The following is a 17,108-nucleotide window of genomic DNA, read 5'->3' on the forward strand; positions in this document are numbered from 1 at the left end:
GAGGTGATCAGAGGCCACCTCGGAGGCCCCAGCAGAACCCTGGGCGATGGGCTCCGGTCTCATCACTGCCACTAAATCTCTGGATGACAGTGAGCTTGGCCCCCTCTGTCTGAGGCCTCTGTTCACTAATGTACAAAAAGAGGCCAAGGTTTTCTTTTGGAATTGACATCCCGTGAATCCATAAGAAGAGCTTCCTTCAGGGCATACCCTGTGTCTCAACATTTTAAACCAAGTGTGAGGTCTTGCCTTGGGCCTTGGAGCCACCCCTAGGGTATAGGGTGGAGACCTTGGGGTTCATCTTCCATCAGCATTGTGAAAATTCATTACATCAAACAAGCCCTGGTTCTCAGAGTGGGCAAAACCAGAGTACAGGCTGTTCTCGGGTATGCAGGTGGTGGATCAATTGACTTCATAGCTGTGGAATTAGTTAGGTCATGGCCTACGACCTCATTGGAAACAACTCCTGTTTTTTCCCATCTTTTCTCTCCTTTGTTTGCCCTGCCAACTCCACCCCCAGAGCCACCTCTCCCAGTGGAGAAAGCCAGGCCATAAGAAAACCTGGAACAATCAGTCCTGAATTTCTCCCAAGGAACTGAAAGAGGAAGCTTTGGTGGAAAGGATGTAAAGATTGATAAGAATCTCAGCAGTTCCTGGAAATACAGTGGGGAACACAAGGTTGGAACCAGCAAAACATATCAAGATTGCAGATGGAGCAAGGCCAGATATTCAAGTAACAGGAAAGGCTGTGGAGAAGGCTTGCAGTATGCAACTGATGTGGAATTAATACACCCCAGGGGGCCAGCTCTGTGGTATAGCGGGTAAAGCTGCCACCTGCAGTGCTGGCATCCCATATGGGTGCCGGTTCAAGACCCAGCTGCTCCACTTCCGATCCAGCTCTCTGCTATGGCCTGAGAAAGCAGTAGAAGATGGATCAAGTCCTTGGGTCCCTGCACCTGCATAGGAAGACCTGGAGGAAACTCCTGGCTCCTGGCTTTGGATCGGTGCAGCTCTTGCCATTACAGCCAATTGGGAAGTGAACCAGCAGATGGAAGACCTCTCTCTCTCTCTCTGCCTCTCCTTCTCTCTCTGTGTAACTCTTTCAAATAAATAAATAAATCTTAAAAACAAACAAACATCAATTTGCTTTAAAATAATACACCTCAGGCAGTAATTATTTCTGTGAATCAAAAAAGTAAAGGCTATTAATTACTTTTAAAAAGCAGATTATACAGTTTGACAGTGGGGCAGATTGAAATGCTCTGAGTCCATTCAGAATGAAAGCGTGCTGTACACATAATACCTGCAAGGGAGCCTTGTGCACAGCCCCTGTGTGTATCCCTGGAAAATGTACTTTCTTGGGTCACTCAACTTCTGTCCCTGGTTCCATTCTACCACTCAGGTGCTGTGGGACTTTGAAAAAGTTATCTTACCTCTCTGTAGTCCATTTTTTAAAAAGAAATTGCTTATTTAATGAATACAAGTTTTATAGGTATAGCTTTAGGAATATTGTTGTTCTTCCCCCCCCCCCATACCCACTCTCCCACCCACACTCCTGTTCCACCTCCTACTCCCTCTCCCATCCCATTCTTCATTAAGATTCATTTTTAATTATCTTCATATACAGAAGGCCAACTCTATACTAAGTAAAAATTTCAACCATTTGCACCCACACAGACACACAAAGTATAAAGTACTGTTTGAAGAAGAGTTTTACCGTTAATTCTCACAGTAAACTCATTAAGGACAGATGTCCTACATGGGGAATAACTGCACAGTGCCTCCTGTTGTTGTTTTAACAATTTACACTCTTATTTATGATGTCAGTGATCACCCAAGGGTCTTGACATGAGCTGCCAAGGCTATGGAAGCCTTTTGAGTCCACAAACTCTGTCAGTATTTAGACAAGGCCATAAGCAAAGTGGAAGTTCTCTCCTCCCTTCAGAGAAAAGTACATCCTTCTTTGATGGTCCCTTCTTTCCACTGGGGTCTCAATCACAGATCTTGCATGTAGATCATTTTTTGCCACAGTGTCTTGGCCTCCAAGCCTGAAATGCTCTCATGGGTTTTTTAGCCAGATCTGAGTGCCTTAAGGGCTGATTCTGAGGTCAGAGTCTACAGTTCATTTGTAAACCAAGGAAGCTAGGGAGTAGTAACTGAGGATGTATCCTAGATCTGAGAAATGAGGATTCTTTAATATCATCCTGATAATTTTGAACTTTTCAAAGGAAATTGGATTTTATGAAATTTTAGAACCAATGAGGTCAATTGTATCACCCAAACATGATCTACTTCATTGTTGAAAACACTTTAATTGTGAAATCCATTATACACACATGGAATGTATAATGTGCATCAGTACGGTTTAAAGAATGATAATAAGCACTCCTGTGTTCATGAAACAGAACATCAGCAAGCCCCTGGAAGCCTGTTGTGGCTCCCTACGAGCACTACTTCTCACTGTTCTTAATTACGTGTTTCATAACCCCTTTGCTTTTTTTAAAAAATATTTTTAAAAAGATTTATTTATTTACTTGAAAGGCAGAGTTACAGACAGAGAGAGGGAGAGACAAAAAGAGGGAGAGATGTCTTTCATCTGCTGGTTCATTCCCCTAAGGCCACAATGGCTGGAGCTGGGCCAATCCAAAGCCAGGAACCAGGAACTTCTTCCAGGTCACCCACATGGGTGCAGGGGCCCAAGCACTTTGGTCCACCTTCTGCTGCTTTCCTAGACCATCAGCAGAGAACTGGATTGGAAATAGAGCAGCCAGGACTTGAAGCGGCACCCATATGGGATGCTGGCACTGCAGGTGGGCACTTAACCTACTATGCAGAGCGCTGGCGCCAGTCCCTTTGCTTCCTTAAAAATAGTTTTACCACTTTTTTTTTTTTTTGACAGGCAGAGTGGACAGTGAGAGAGAGAGAGACAGAGAGAAAGGTCTTCCTTTTCTGTTGGTTCACCCTCCAATGGCCGCCGCAGCCAGCACGCTGCGGCCGGCGCACCGCGCTGATCCAAAGCCAGGAGCCAGTTGCTTCCTCCTGGTCTCCCATGCGGGTGCAGGGCCCAAGCACTTGGGCCATCCTCCACTGCCCTCCCGGGCCACAGCAGAGAGCTGGACTGGAAGAGGAGCAACTGGGACAGAATCCGGCACCCCGACCGGGACTAAAACCGTGGGTGCTGGTGCCACAGGCGGAGGATTAGCCTATTGAGCCACGGCACGGGCTGCTACACTGGTTAATTTGCTCTGTTTGGAACTTTATATTGATGATGGCATTCTGCATTTCTTCTATGCTTGCTTCATTCTCCCATTACAGTGATTTTGAGATTCAGCCACGTTTACACATCCAAGTGCAGTTCACTCATTTTCACTGTGGCTGTATTCTGTTGACTCAATCCATCACAGTTGATTTCTTCTACCCTTCTTTTTTTTTTTTTTTTATTTGACAGGTAGAGTTATAGACAGTGAGAGAGAGATAGAGAGAAAGGTCTTCCTTCTGTTGGTTCGCTCCCTAATGGCCGTTACAGCCAGCGCTACACCGATCCGGAGCCAGGAACCGGGTGCTTCCTCCCAGTCTCCCATGTGGGTGCAGGGCCCAAGGACTTCGGCCATCCTCCACTGCACTCCCAGGCCACAACCGGGACTAGTACCCGGCACCCCAACCAGGACTAGAACCTGGGGTGCTGGCACCGCAGGCAGAGGATTAGCCAATTGAGCCGTGGCGCTGGCCCTCTTCTACCCTCCTATGGTTGAAGGGTATTTGTGCTGCTATGAACATGTAGCAGTTCCCAGTGGTCTGTATTATAACTAGTAGCTGGTAACATCTGACTTCCTTATCAACCTGGTGGATATGAAATGATATCTTACTGTGATTTTAAGCTTCATTTCCCTGATTACTAATGAAACAGGATCATCTCAAATATTTATGGCCATTTGTGTTTTCTCTATTGGGAAATGCTTACGGATGTCTCTTGTTCCTTTTCATTTAGAATTGTAGAAGTTCTTTATCCATTTTGGGAATTAATCTTTTTATCAGTTATTTGTTATTCAAACATTGTCTGAAATTTGGGGCTTATCTTTTCACTTTTCACTTTTTAAACTGAAGTTCACGGTTTTTATGTTGAATTCATCAGTTTTTTTCTTTCTGATTTGTACTTTCAATGCCATGTTTAAGAAATTCTTCTCTATGTGAAATCCTAAAAAGTGATCCCCAAACATTGTATTGTGTTGTCTTATCACATCTAAGCCACTAATCCACTTGGAATTGACATCAGTGAATGATACACAGTAGGGATCCAGTTTTTCCCCATATGGACAATTAATCATGTCAATGCCAATTATCAAGCAGCCTAATCTTTTATTGATGTGCAAAAAACATGTCTCCATACATGTGAATATTTATTTTTTGGCTGCATACTCAGTTCCTTTGATCTATTTATTTGTTTTTAATCCAAGATAACACTCTTTCAATAGTTTATACAGCATTAGTATCTGGTAGGAAAGGCCCCCTGCTTTGTTACTATTTTGTTTTAAGATTTATTATTTATTTCTATTTGAATGGCAGAGTTACAGAGATGAAGGGGATATATATATATATATATATATATATATAGAGAGAGAGAGAGAGAGAGAGAGAGAGAGAGAAAGCGAGCTAGCGAGAGTGAGCTTTTGTTTGTTGTTTCACTTTCCAAAGGCTGCAACACCCAGAGCTGGGCCAGGCCACAGCCAGGAGCCAGGAACTTCATCCAATTCTCCCACATGGGTCCAGAGGCCCAAGCACTTGAACTATCCTCTGCTGCTTTCCCAGGCACATTAGCAGGGAGCTGGATCAGAATTGTAGAAACCAGGATGTGAACTGGCACCCAATGGGATGCCAGATGGTGGCACCTCTGTTGCGCCGTGGTGTTGGCTCCTGTTGCTCTTCTTTAGGAATCCTCTGATTACTCATGGCCCTTTGAGACAAATACAGTTTATACAATTTTGATTTCTTCATTTCTGTGGAAACCTTATAGAATATATTAAAATTTCTTTGAATCTACAGTTCAGTAGAATAGAATTTTTGGGGGATTATATATATATATATATACATATATATATATATTAATGATTTTTTAAAACACTTATTTGTGAGGTAGAGTTACAGAGAGAGGGAGAGAGACTAGAGAAAGAGGTCTTCCATCTGCTGGTTCATTCCCCATATGGCTGCAACTGCCAGAGCTGGACCAGTGCAAGCCAGGAGCTAGGAGCTTCTTTCATGTCTCTCATGACATGTCTCTCATGACATGACCCAAGCACTTGGGTCATCTTCCACTGCTTTCCAAAGCAGAGAGCTGGATTGGAAGAGGAGCAGCCGGGACTAGAACTGGAGCCCATATGGGAATCAGGAGTCGCAGATGGAGGATTAACTTATTGTGCCACAGTGCCAGCCCTGCGACTATATTTCTATCAAAGAGCTTCATATAGTTTTCATTTATTTAGGTCTCCTTTTATTTCTTTCTTATGATGTATTATAAATTTAAAATTTTAATGACTTTATCATAAGGGCTTATACATTTTTTGAGATTCTCTAAAAATTTTTTTATTGTTAATGTAGATGGTATCTTGATTGTTGATAGTGTACAGAAATGAAATTTCTTTTCTGTGTTTATTCTGTACCTGGTAACCTTGATAAACTCTCTTATTGATTTTCTTCATTTCAGAATGTGTCTCTAAAATTCCAGGACTCTTTAGAAAAACTATCCACAATAACTTAAAGCATTAAAAGTTGGCATTGTTTAGTCAGAGTGTTCAAATAGTCCCAGAAATCTCATCTTTTTTTCTATTTAGTGATTGGCTGTTAGGATCAGCATCTATCAAGGTCCACACATTGCACTGGTTGGTATGCTTCTTAAGCATCTCTTAATCTCTAGGTTCCTCCCTTATTTTTCTCCCTTGCAATATATTTATTGAAGAAACTGAGTCATTTGTCCTCTATGTACCCCTATGATGTAAGTTAACTTGTTCCCCTCTTGTAAAATTGGTGGCTATATCTAGTGACTTTAACTGAGGTTGAGGTCTTCTTTCTTAGCAGTAATACCACACTGATACTGTTGTGTGTGTGTATGGTTTAGGGGCAGCAGTAGTGGTAGAAACAACTATGAATGATCATTAAGTTAAAAGTTTGTAAAATTAAGATATTCTAATTATTTAATATCTCATTTATTTAGTAGACTATTTCCTAAAATAGAAACTTTTCCTCATCAATCCGTTGCTTACATTTAGGTACGGTTTGTACAGGAGACAAGTGTTATATTTTTTAAGAATCAACTTTTTGGCTTTTTAATCCTGTTTATTGTGTTTTTCTTTCATTAATGTTTTATTTCTTATATTTTCCTTGGATTCACTTTGCACAACTTCTTTTCTATTGTAATTATTTAAAGCTACAAATTTTTCTCAGAATACTACTTAAAGTACATTTCATAATGCAAATTTCTGATACACAGCATTTTTGTTATCTTTCACTTCTAAGGATTTTATAATTTTCATTAAAATTTTGCAAACCATTCCATCTTTCATCTCAGTTCTTCTATCTGGAGACCACTTCCCTTCTGCCTACAGAGCATACTTTAAATTTCATTCAATGAGGGTCTGTTGTTGGTACACTCAGCTTTTTCTTTTTCTTTTTTGTCTAAAAACATTTTTGCCCTGCTTTTGTTCTTTTAAAAACAGTTTTAATGAGATACAATTCACATGTTATGTAATTCAACAATTTAGTATGTATAATTCAGCCATTTTTAGTATATTCACAGAGTTGTGCAACCATTACCACTATCTAATTCCAGAACATTTTCATTATCTCCATAACAAACCACAAGCCCATTAGAAAGCACTTCTCATCCTCCTTCAAACCTGCAATCTCCCAACTCTGCATAACCATTAATTTGCTTTCTGTCTCTTTTTGCTTATTCTGAGCATTTCTTATATATGGAATTGTACAACATAACCTTGTTATGGCTTCTCTCAAGTTTCATTCATATTGGAGAATGTATGAGTACTATCATTTCATTCATTCTTATTGCTGAATAAGATCCCACTGTATGGACATTTCATTTATCTTCTATTCATTGGTTGATGGATATTTGAGAGTACTTTCCACTTTTTGACTATTACGAGTAAGTTGCTTTGAATATTCATGTATAAATTTTTGTATGAGCATATTTTCATTTCTTGAGTGGATATCTAGAATAAAATTTGAAATTCTTGGGTCATATGTTAAGTCTGTGTTCAGTTCAATCTTTTTTTTTTTTTTTAAACAGGCAGAGTGGATAGTGAGAGAGAGAGACAGAGAGGAAGGTCTTCCTTTTTGCCGTTGGTTCACCCTCCAATGGCCGCTGTGGCCGGCGCATCGCGCTGATCCGAAGCCAGGAGCCAGGTGCTTCTCCTGGTCTCCCATGCGGGTGCAGGGCCCAAGGACTTGGGCCATCCTCCACTGCCTTCCTGAGCCATAGCAGAGAGCTGGCCTGGAAGAGGGGCAACTGGGATAGAATCCAGCGCCCCAACCGGGACTAGAACCCGGTGTGCCGGCGCCGCAAGGCGGAGGATTAGCCTGTTAAGCCACGGCGCCGGCCTGTGTTCAATCTTTTGAGGAACTGTTTTCCAAAGTATAGTTGCATGATTTTACATTCCCATCAGCAATGTATCAAGGTTTCAATGTCTCCACAGCTTTGTGAACACTTATATTATCTGTATTTTTGATTATAGCCATCTTAGTGGATGTGAAGTGGTATTTCGTTGTGATTATGTTTACATTTCATGGATGGCTAACGTTACTGAGCATTTTTCATGTGCCCATTTTGAAATTGGGTTATTTGCCTTTATTGTTAAATTGTAAGAATTCTTCACATAGCTTGGAAACAAGTATTTTATCAATGTATGCTTTGCAAATATTTTCTTTCATTTTGTGGGTTGTCCATTCTTACTGGTGTATTTTTAAACACAAAACTTCTCAGGTTTTATGTCTCATTCATTTACTTTTCCTTTGTTACTTATGCTTCTTGTGTCACATCCATGGAGGCTTTGCCCAACTCAAGGTTGCAAATATTTATTCTTATGTTTTCTCCTAGGAGTTTTACAGTTTTAGCTCCTACATTTAAGTCTGATCCATTTTGAGTTAATTTTTATGTATGTGTGAAGAAATGGTCCAATTTTATCTTTTTGCATATGGATATTCACTTTTACCAGCATCATTGGTTGAAAAGATTATACTTTCCCTGTTGAATTATGTTGGTACCTTTGTTGAAAATCAACTGACCTTAAATGTAAGGGTTTATTTCTGTACTCTTGATTCTACTGTAGTGATTTCTATGTCTATTATTGTGCTAGTAGTACACTGTATTATTTATTGTAGCCTTGTAGCAAGTTTTGAAACTTTGGTCCTTCGACTTTGCTCTTCTTTTTCAAGTCTGCTTGATTCTAGATCTAGATCCCTTGCAATTCCACATGAATTTTAGGGGCAGTCTATCAATTTCTGCAAAGAAATCAACTGGGATTATAATAGGGATTGTATTTGCTATGGACTGAACTATGTTACCCTCAAATTTGTATGTGGAAAACCTAACCTCTAATGTGATGGCATTTGGAGATGTGGCCTTTCTGAAATAATTGTTAGATGAGATCATGAGGGGGTGACCCTCTTGATGGCTTTAGTACCCTTTTAAGAAGAGACACCAGACAGCTATCTCTTTGTGTCTCTGCCATGTGAAGACACAGCAAGATGGTGGCCATCTAAAGGCCAAAAAGAGTTTTCAGCAGAACCTGACTATGTTGGCACCGTGATCTTGGGTTTCCCAGTTTAAACCACATACTCTATATTATTTTGTTATGGCAACTCAAGCTAAGATAGCATTAACTCTGTAGATCAATTTGAAAAGTGTTGCTGTCTTATGATCCAGGAACATGGGATGGCTTTCCATTTATGTAGGTTTTCTTTAAATATTTTTCAGTTTTCAGAGTACAGGTTTTGAACTTCTATTAAATGTTTTCCTAGGTATTTTATTTTTGTGCTACTGTAAAAGGAATTGTTTTCTCAATTTATTTTCGGATTGTTAATTGTTAGTGGATAGGAATACAATTGACTTAGTTGTAATGATTTTGTGTCTTTTTATGATTTTAATCTTGAAACCTTGATGAACTTGTTCATTAGTTATAAGTTTCTTTGGTGTATTACTTAATGGTTGTTATATATAAGATCATGTTGTGAGCAAAGACAGATAGTTTTACTTCTTTCTTTTCAACTTGGATGCCATTTATTTCAATTTCTTGCCTAATAAACCTAGTATGAACTTGCAGTACAATGTTTAACAGAAGTGGTGACAATAGCCATCTTTACCTTGTTGTTGATCTTATAGGGAAACATTAAGTCATTCACCATTAAGCATAAATGTTACCTGTGGATTTGCTTTTGTTCTAGAAAGATAGTTTTGCTAAACACATAATCCTACCTTGATAGTTATTTCTTTGAGTACATTAAAGATAGTATCACACTGTATTCTGGCTTCCTTGTTGCTATTAAAAAGGAAGTTAGCAGTTTATTCTTAGGCAGATGATCTGTTTTTCTCTCTGGCTACTTTTTTTTTTTTTTTTTTAGAGATTTATTTGTTTATTTGAAAGTCAGAGTTACACACACACACACACACACAAAGAGAGAGAGAGAGAGAGAGAGAGAGAGAGAGAAAGGTCTTGCATCCGCTGGTTCACTTCCCAATTGGCCACAATGGCTGGAGCTGCGCTGATCCGAAGCCAGGAGCCAGGAGCTTCTTCCAGGTCTCCCACATGGGTGCAGGGGCCCAAGGACTCGGGCTATCTTCTACTGCTTTCCCAGGCCATAGCCAAGAGCTGGATTGGAAGTGGAGCAGCCTGGACTTGAGCCGGTGCCCATATGGGATGCTGGCACTGCCGGCAGCGGCTTTACCTGCTATGCCACAGCGCCAGCCCCCTCTCTGGCTACTTGTAAGATTGTCTCCGGGGTGGTCATTTGGTCTGGCAGTTAAGATACCAGTTGGGATGCCTGCATCCCGAATCACAGTACATAGGTTTGAGACTTGGCTGTGCTCTTGAATCCAGCTTCCTGCTAATGTGGACTCTGAGAGGCAGCATTGATGGCTCAAGTATTTGAGTCCCTGCCACCCATGTCAGAGATGAGGACTGAGTTGCTGACTTCTGGCTTAAGCTTGGCCCAACTCCAGTTGTTGTAAGAAGTTGAGGAGTGAACCAGCAGATGGGAGTTCCATCTGCCTGTCTGCCTCTCAAATGAAAAATTTGAAAAATATTGTTTTTTTGTCTTTGATGATCTGAGGTTCCACTCTGATATATATGGGTGTGTTTCTTTTGTATTTTCCTGCAGGTATTTATTAGATTTCTTAGATTCAAGGATATATGTCTTTCAATAGTTCCATAAAATTCACAGCTGTTATCTCTTCAAATATTGTCCTTTCATTAATGTTTCCTATTACGTATCCTCAGAACTCTGGTTATATATATGCCAAACCTTCTCACTATATTCTCTGTGTGTCAGTTTCTTTTTTTACTACTTTCTTATATTCTGAGCCACATCTGTATGACTTTATTAGTTAAATCTTCCAGTTCATTAATTCTCTTTTTAACAACATCATCTGCTATTTAATTCATACCTTGAGTTTTAAATTACAAATATTATATGTAATTGTCTATAAGATTTGTTTCTTTTTCAAATCTTTTGTGTTACTCCATATAATGTACTGTTTGCTTCTTGTTCATATTTTCTAGCTCCCCTTGCTTGTGTAAATGCATTGATATTATTATTACATCATAAAAAAATCCCAATATACAAAGTCTTTGATATTCTGATTCTGCCCTCCATTGATTCTGTTGGTTCACTTCCCTTATGATTTTTGTGTTTTGACTGTAAAATACTCATTTCCTTAACAACATAATCTGTGGGAATTCTTTGAGGTCTGAATTAAAGTTGAGTTCCTACAAAGAGAATTCTTGCTTCTGTCATTTGCCAAGTATGGGACTACTTTCTTTTTAACTCTTTGCCTGATTTTTTTTATTTACCCCAAATATGTAACATGAACATAATGCATGAATCCATGAAAGATGGATTGTAGACAGACATTTCCATACCAGTTTTATTCCCTGTACCCAGTGTCAATTTGGGGACAAACAGGTTTCCTTCAACAAAAGCAGTTTATTTCTAACCCACCTTATAGTAAGTGTAAGACTTTTTCAGGGGAAATCTCAGCTTTATACAGATGTTTAGATTCCCCCCTTAGCCAGCCTCTAGGCTTTGTCTCTTGTTCTCTATCATTCATTTAGATATCAAGGTAAAAGTTCAAGGTCTCTAAGGTGGGGCATGAGCTGTTGGGATGAAATTTGGCATTGGTAGTCCTAGCAGGATTTCTGCTTTTGACTGCTGCAGATTCCTTCCTTTCATGTCAGCACAGAGTACATGATAAAAGAGTGATAAAAGAAAATTTTAGAATCTTTTTAAGACTTTTTTTTAAAAAAGAGAAAGCTATTTATGGTAACTAAAATCCATACTGGTTACTGTTAGAAAGAAAAATCCTGTCATTTGTTTTACCTCTAGGCAAGCTAACCTAGAAAATATACAGGGTCGGCGCCGTGGCTCACTAGGCTAATCCTCTGCCTTGCGGCGCCAGCACACCAGGTTCTAGTCCTGGTCGGGGCGCTGGATTCTGTCCCGGTTGCCCCTCTTCCAGGCCAGCTCTCTGCTGTGGCCCGGGAGTGCAGTGGAGGATGGCCCAAGTGCTTGAGCCCTGCACCCCATGGGAGACCAGGAGAAGCACCTGGCTCCTGCCTTCAGATCAGCGCGGTGCGCCGGCCGCAGCACACTGGCCATGGCAGCCATTGGAGGGTGAACCAACGGAAAAGGAAGACCTTTCTCTCTGTCTCTCTCTCTCACTGTCCACTCTGCCTGTCAAAAAAAAAAAAAGAAAGAAAGAAAGAAAGAAAGAAAGAAAAGAAAATATACAGAAAGATAATGGTGTTCCACCCCTCCCCACAACAGATCTCCACTGAAAGAGATTTTTACAACCTCCTTGTGGTAGATTGTCAGAATGGCTAAATTGTTACCTTCTCTGCACTCACTTTCTTTCTTTCTTTCTTTCTTTCTTTCTTTCTTTCTTTCTTTCTTTCTTTCTTTCTTTCTTTCTTTTTCTTTCTTTCTTTCTTTCTTTCTTTTTTTTTTTTTGACAGGCAGAGTGGATAGTGAGAGAGAGAGAGACAAAGAGGAAGGTCTTCCTTTTTGCCGTTGGTTCACCCTCCAATGGCCGCCGCGGTAGGCGTGCTGCGGCCGGCGCACCGCGCTGATCCGATGGCAGGAGCCAGGTGCTTCTCCTGGTCTCCCATGGGGTGCAGGGCTCAAGCACTTGGGCCATCCTCCACTGCACTCCCTGGCCACAGCAGAGAGCTGGCCTGGAAGAGGGGCAACTGGGACAGGATCGGTGCCCGACCGGGACTAGAACCCGGTGTGCCGGCGCCGCAAGGCTGCACTCACATTCTTGAAATGTAATGCTGCAGATTCTTCCTCAAAAGTTTATTTCTCCATGCCCTTGAATCTGGCCATTTGACTTGATCTGGCCAACAGCAGGGTATTCACAAGTGTGACACAAGCTGAGGCTTGAAAAGGTCTTGGTTATTGGTGCTTGTTCTTTTTCTACACTTGGACTTCTGAGGTCACCTTATGAAGGAGCACAAGCCAGCATACTGGTAGGTGAGCAGCCATGTGTAGGCACCCAGGCCAAGTATTAAGTTCTGGCACAAGCAACAGGTAACTGATTCACTTTCTCAAGAATGTACAGTAAATGCAAAGTCACATCCTAAATCTCATACAACATTATTGTCTTTGTCCTTTGTTCCATTACAGTTTCTGAGGATGTAAAGTCATTTACCAAAATATTCTTTTTTTTTTTTCTAAAAAAAAAGATTTATTTTATTTACGGGGGGTGGGGGATGGGGAGAGGTCTTCCATCCTCTGGTTCACTCCCCAAATGGCTATAAGGGCCCGGGCTGGACCAGGCTGAAGCCAGGAGCCTGGAGCTTCATTCTAGGTCTCCCATGTGGGTGCAGGGGCTCAAGCACTCTCTCTGTCCTCTGCTGCTTTCCTAGGTGCATCTGCAGGGAGCTGGATCACAAGTGGAGCAGCCAGGACTCAAACCGGTGCCCATATGGGATGCCAGTGCTGCAGGCAGCGGCTTAACCTACTGTGCCACAGTGCCAGCCCCCCAAGATATTCTTGCAGTTCAACTTGTGTTAAAGGGGTTTACTAATTCTCAGTATAAACTTGAAATCATATCAAATAAAATACATCCAATACATGCTTTTAGGGGGAATAGGAACATGTAGTTTATTTGGTCAATGAAGAGTCCAGTTAGGTCATGAAGAAAGAAGTTCAAGGTTTTTCACAATAGCAGGGGGAGTCAATCTCAGATAAGTAAGACTGTGCAGTTATTGATACGAAAAAATCTGGGGATTTTAATTGATTTACACTCAGTACAAATCAGTGGTGTTAAGTGGCTTCTCAGGAAGTCAATTTAATATTAAGAGAAATGTACAAGGATATTTCAAAAAGTTCATGGAAAATGGAATTAAATGGTAAGTTTATTTTGATGTATTTTTGGAAATCCATTCATCATTTTTTCATAATATGCATTTTTCATAAAGAGTCCTAATATCTTTGGATTTGAAGATATTTTGCAGTGAAATACATTTATCTCTTGATTCCATTTCCCACAAACTTTTTGAAGTATCTTCATAATCCTTGCTGCATTAGTTAGGCCTTCAGAACTGTGGTCATTTCTGACATTATCCTTTAAGGTGATGGTGACAAAGTAGAATGGATCAAAGAGGAAGACTCCAGTATGATGTCAGATAATGCCCAATTCAAGGACTTGCCATTGTTTGACATGGGGAAGACCTGGCTACAGGTACCTGAAGGGCAGTCATAGGCAAAAGCAGGAAAAACAAACACCAGGTATTCTTCAAACTTTATGAGGACAAATCTAGGACCAATGGGTGAGAGTTAGAGGTCAAATGTTGGGGTCAAACGTTTTCTAAACCTGTAGGCAATGCAGGCTCAGAATGGAGGCTGCCATGGAGCAGAGGAGCCTGGAAGAAGAGATCAAGAAGTGGAAGTGGAGAGGCTTTTGTTGGTACAATCTGGAAAGAAGTGTTGCCTCTAGAGCCAAAGGGCTCTCTGCACACTCTGAGATGAGTCTCCCTCCCTCCCTGGTGCTACCATCCTTCTTCTTTAGGAACTCTTAGCTTGGTTGAGTCTAGTATACTATCAGTTAGCCATGAGTAAGCTGCAACCATTTGAGAGATAATATCCAATTGCTCTCCAATTAGAAACCTTACAGAAAGCAAGATATATCTTCTCCCTTGTTAAACTTAACCTTGAACATTGTCACACTGTCATAGAAAAGGTGCTTATCTCAGAGTCAGGCTGAATTTTCACCAAGGTAGTTTATGCTTTCATTCACTCTCAGTGGATTTACAGGTGCAAGCCAGGAGCCTTTTTCAGATGTGTAAGGTAAACTTGCAGGATTGCCTTTTTCCTCTAGTCAGCACCTACTCCTCAAAAGTTAGCAGCCTCCCTCTCTCACTGACAACCTTTCACTTTTCTCACTGTAACCGCCCTCTTTACTCCACACTTTTTACAGGAGAATTCTTGTAGTCTCTTTGAGACTTTATACCTGCCTTGATTTCCTGTGTTTGGTCTTTCTGCCCCTGTGGCATGTTCTGGTGGTGACAGCATTACCAGGGATCTGCGATGGGAGCTGGGCAATTGGGTCTCCTACCTTGACAGGTGAAACATCGGATGTGGAAGTGGTTGTTGTGGACACGAACCACTTCCCCTTTGCAGGTATCTCCACATCGGTAGCATTGGATGACATTGGAGCTGCCCCGCGGGTTGTAAGGATTCTGCTGATAAGGAACTGCAGGAGGAAAAACGAGATTGCTAACCAGGAGGCTCCACTTCTGTAAAAAATAAAAGTCTGCTAAAAGAAATTATCATTTTCTTAACTGTAGGAAAAAACAGAAAAGGTAGAAATGATTAGCAAAGTACCTTCAATTTATTATCAGATTGGGTTTGCCAAACTGAGGCAGCATTAAGTGAATGGCTTTCCGATGTGAATCCATAAACCTCCTCCAGCAGGGAAATATTTGAGTGAGCATAGCTTTTTCTTGCCATAACAGAGGCCAAATTCCCAAATGAAGAAAAACAAAAGAGGAAGGAGAGTGCTGTCATGTGCCACGTAATGATACGTCTGTCAATGATGGACTACATGTATGATGGTGGTCCCATAAGATTAGAACAGAGCTGAAAAATTCCATTCTCCTAGTGATGATATAGCCATTATAACATCCTAGTGCAATCCATTACTCACGAGTTTGTTGTGACACTGATGTAAACAAACCTACTATTGGTTGCTAGTCATATAAAATATAGCAAACAGTTATGTACAGCATATAATACTTGATAATAAAAGACTATGCTTATGGTTTATGTATTTACTAAACTATAATTTTTATTGTTATTTTAGAAAGTAATCCCTCATACATCTCATGTATATCATGTCTCTTGATCATGATGTTGGGTGATTGACCTATAGTCTAGGTTTATGTAAGTATACTCTATAATGTTCACACAATAGGAAACGGATCTAACAATACATTTCCCCAAATGTATTCCATTGTTAAGTGACATGTGATGGTATTTCAAAGTAAATGTTCTGCCAATACCATTTCTTGGGTCATCTTTGGATCCAAATTAGGCAACAAACTTGTCAAAAGGAACTTGGGTCTTGGAATTCACTTATGGTTCTCAAAGAAATAGATGATTCCTGTGTCCACCTGGCCTTTGCACTAAGCGATTTACAACCTGTCTCTTAGAATCCACATCTTGAAGATGAGGGTGGTTGGTGAATGACAGCAAGACTTTCTACAAAGGAGGCGTGAAGCCGGGTACACTCTGGCTGGCAAAAAGTGGTTGAAAAGACTCATCTAAAGTTGCCTTTGAGCAGCACTTTCCAGAGTACTGAGAAAACATCTGATGTGTATAATCAGGAAGAGGGGCTGTTGGAAATTATGAAGGCAGTGAAGTCCCTTGGAGCTCAAGTGCCACAGTCAACATTTAATGGTGCTTAGGAGCTCCACTAGTCTGTTAAGTCTGTTATTACCCTCTAGCTAACACCTTCTCATGACTGCTTTCCTAGATTTCCTTTGCCTAAGATATCCTTGGCTTGACCATCCAAAAGTCTAGTCATCTGGCATTTAATTTTTTAAATTTTTTAAACTTTTATTTAGCAAATATAGATTTCCAAAGTATAGCTTATGGATTACAATGGCTTCCCCCCCACCCCATAACTTCCCTCCCGCCCGCAACCCTCGCAACTCCCACTCCCTCTCCCATTCCATTCACATCAAGATTCATTTTCAATTCTCTTTATATACAGAAGATCAATTTAGTATATATTAAGTAAAGATTTCAACAGTTTGCACCTACACAGAACATAAAGTGTAAAATACTGTTTCAGTACTAGTTATAGCATTAATTCACATTGAACAACACATTAAGGATAGAGATCCTACATGAGGAATAAGTGCACAGTGACTCCTGTTGTTGACTTAACAAATTGACACTCTTGTTTATGGTGTCAGTAATCTCCCTAGGCTCTTGTCATGAGTTGCCAAGGCTATGGAAGCCTTTTGAGTTCACCGACTTCGATCTTATTTAGACAAGGTCATAGTCAAAGTGGAGGTTCACTCTTCCCTTCAGAGAAAGGTACCTTCTTCTTTGATGGATCATCTGGCATTTAATAACAGTAAGCATTTGCTTAGATCACAAAATCTCGGGATAGAAAGGGATATTAACTGTCTGCTCCAATCACATAATGTATAAGCTGTTGAGATAACTTTATGCAATGAGGAAATAGATATCTCTTGTAGGCAGTCTCTAGTATTCACTCACAGTTGAACTCTCCCTCAAAGTTGAAGCTGTAGTCCACAAAATTCTGCTCATACCTATTAGGAGAAGACTCATTCTTGTCCTAGTTACCAAGATAACAACTG

General features: G+C 40.6%; 1 protein-coding gene across 1 annotated transcript in view; it reads right to left on the reverse strand.

The window, feature by feature from the left end:
- The window catches only part of ABLIM3 (actin binding LIM protein family member 3), a 124,240-nt gene that overhangs the window by 69,569 nt on the left and 37,563 nt on the right, over positions 1 to 17,108 (reverse strand). The window contains exon 2 of the mRNA XM_062188876.1: positions 14,834 to 14,971. Coding sequence (XP_062044860.1) covers positions 14,834 to 14,971 — 138 coding nt within the window. The remainder of the gene's footprint in view (positions 1 to 14,833; positions 14,972 to 17,108) is intronic.

The sequence above is a fragment of the Lepus europaeus genome, chromosome 4 (assembly GCF_033115175.1).
Source record: "Lepus europaeus isolate LE1 chromosome 4, mLepTim1.pri, whole genome shotgun sequence".
NCBI lineage: Eukaryota > Metazoa > Chordata > Mammalia > Lagomorpha > Leporidae > Lepus > Lepus europaeus.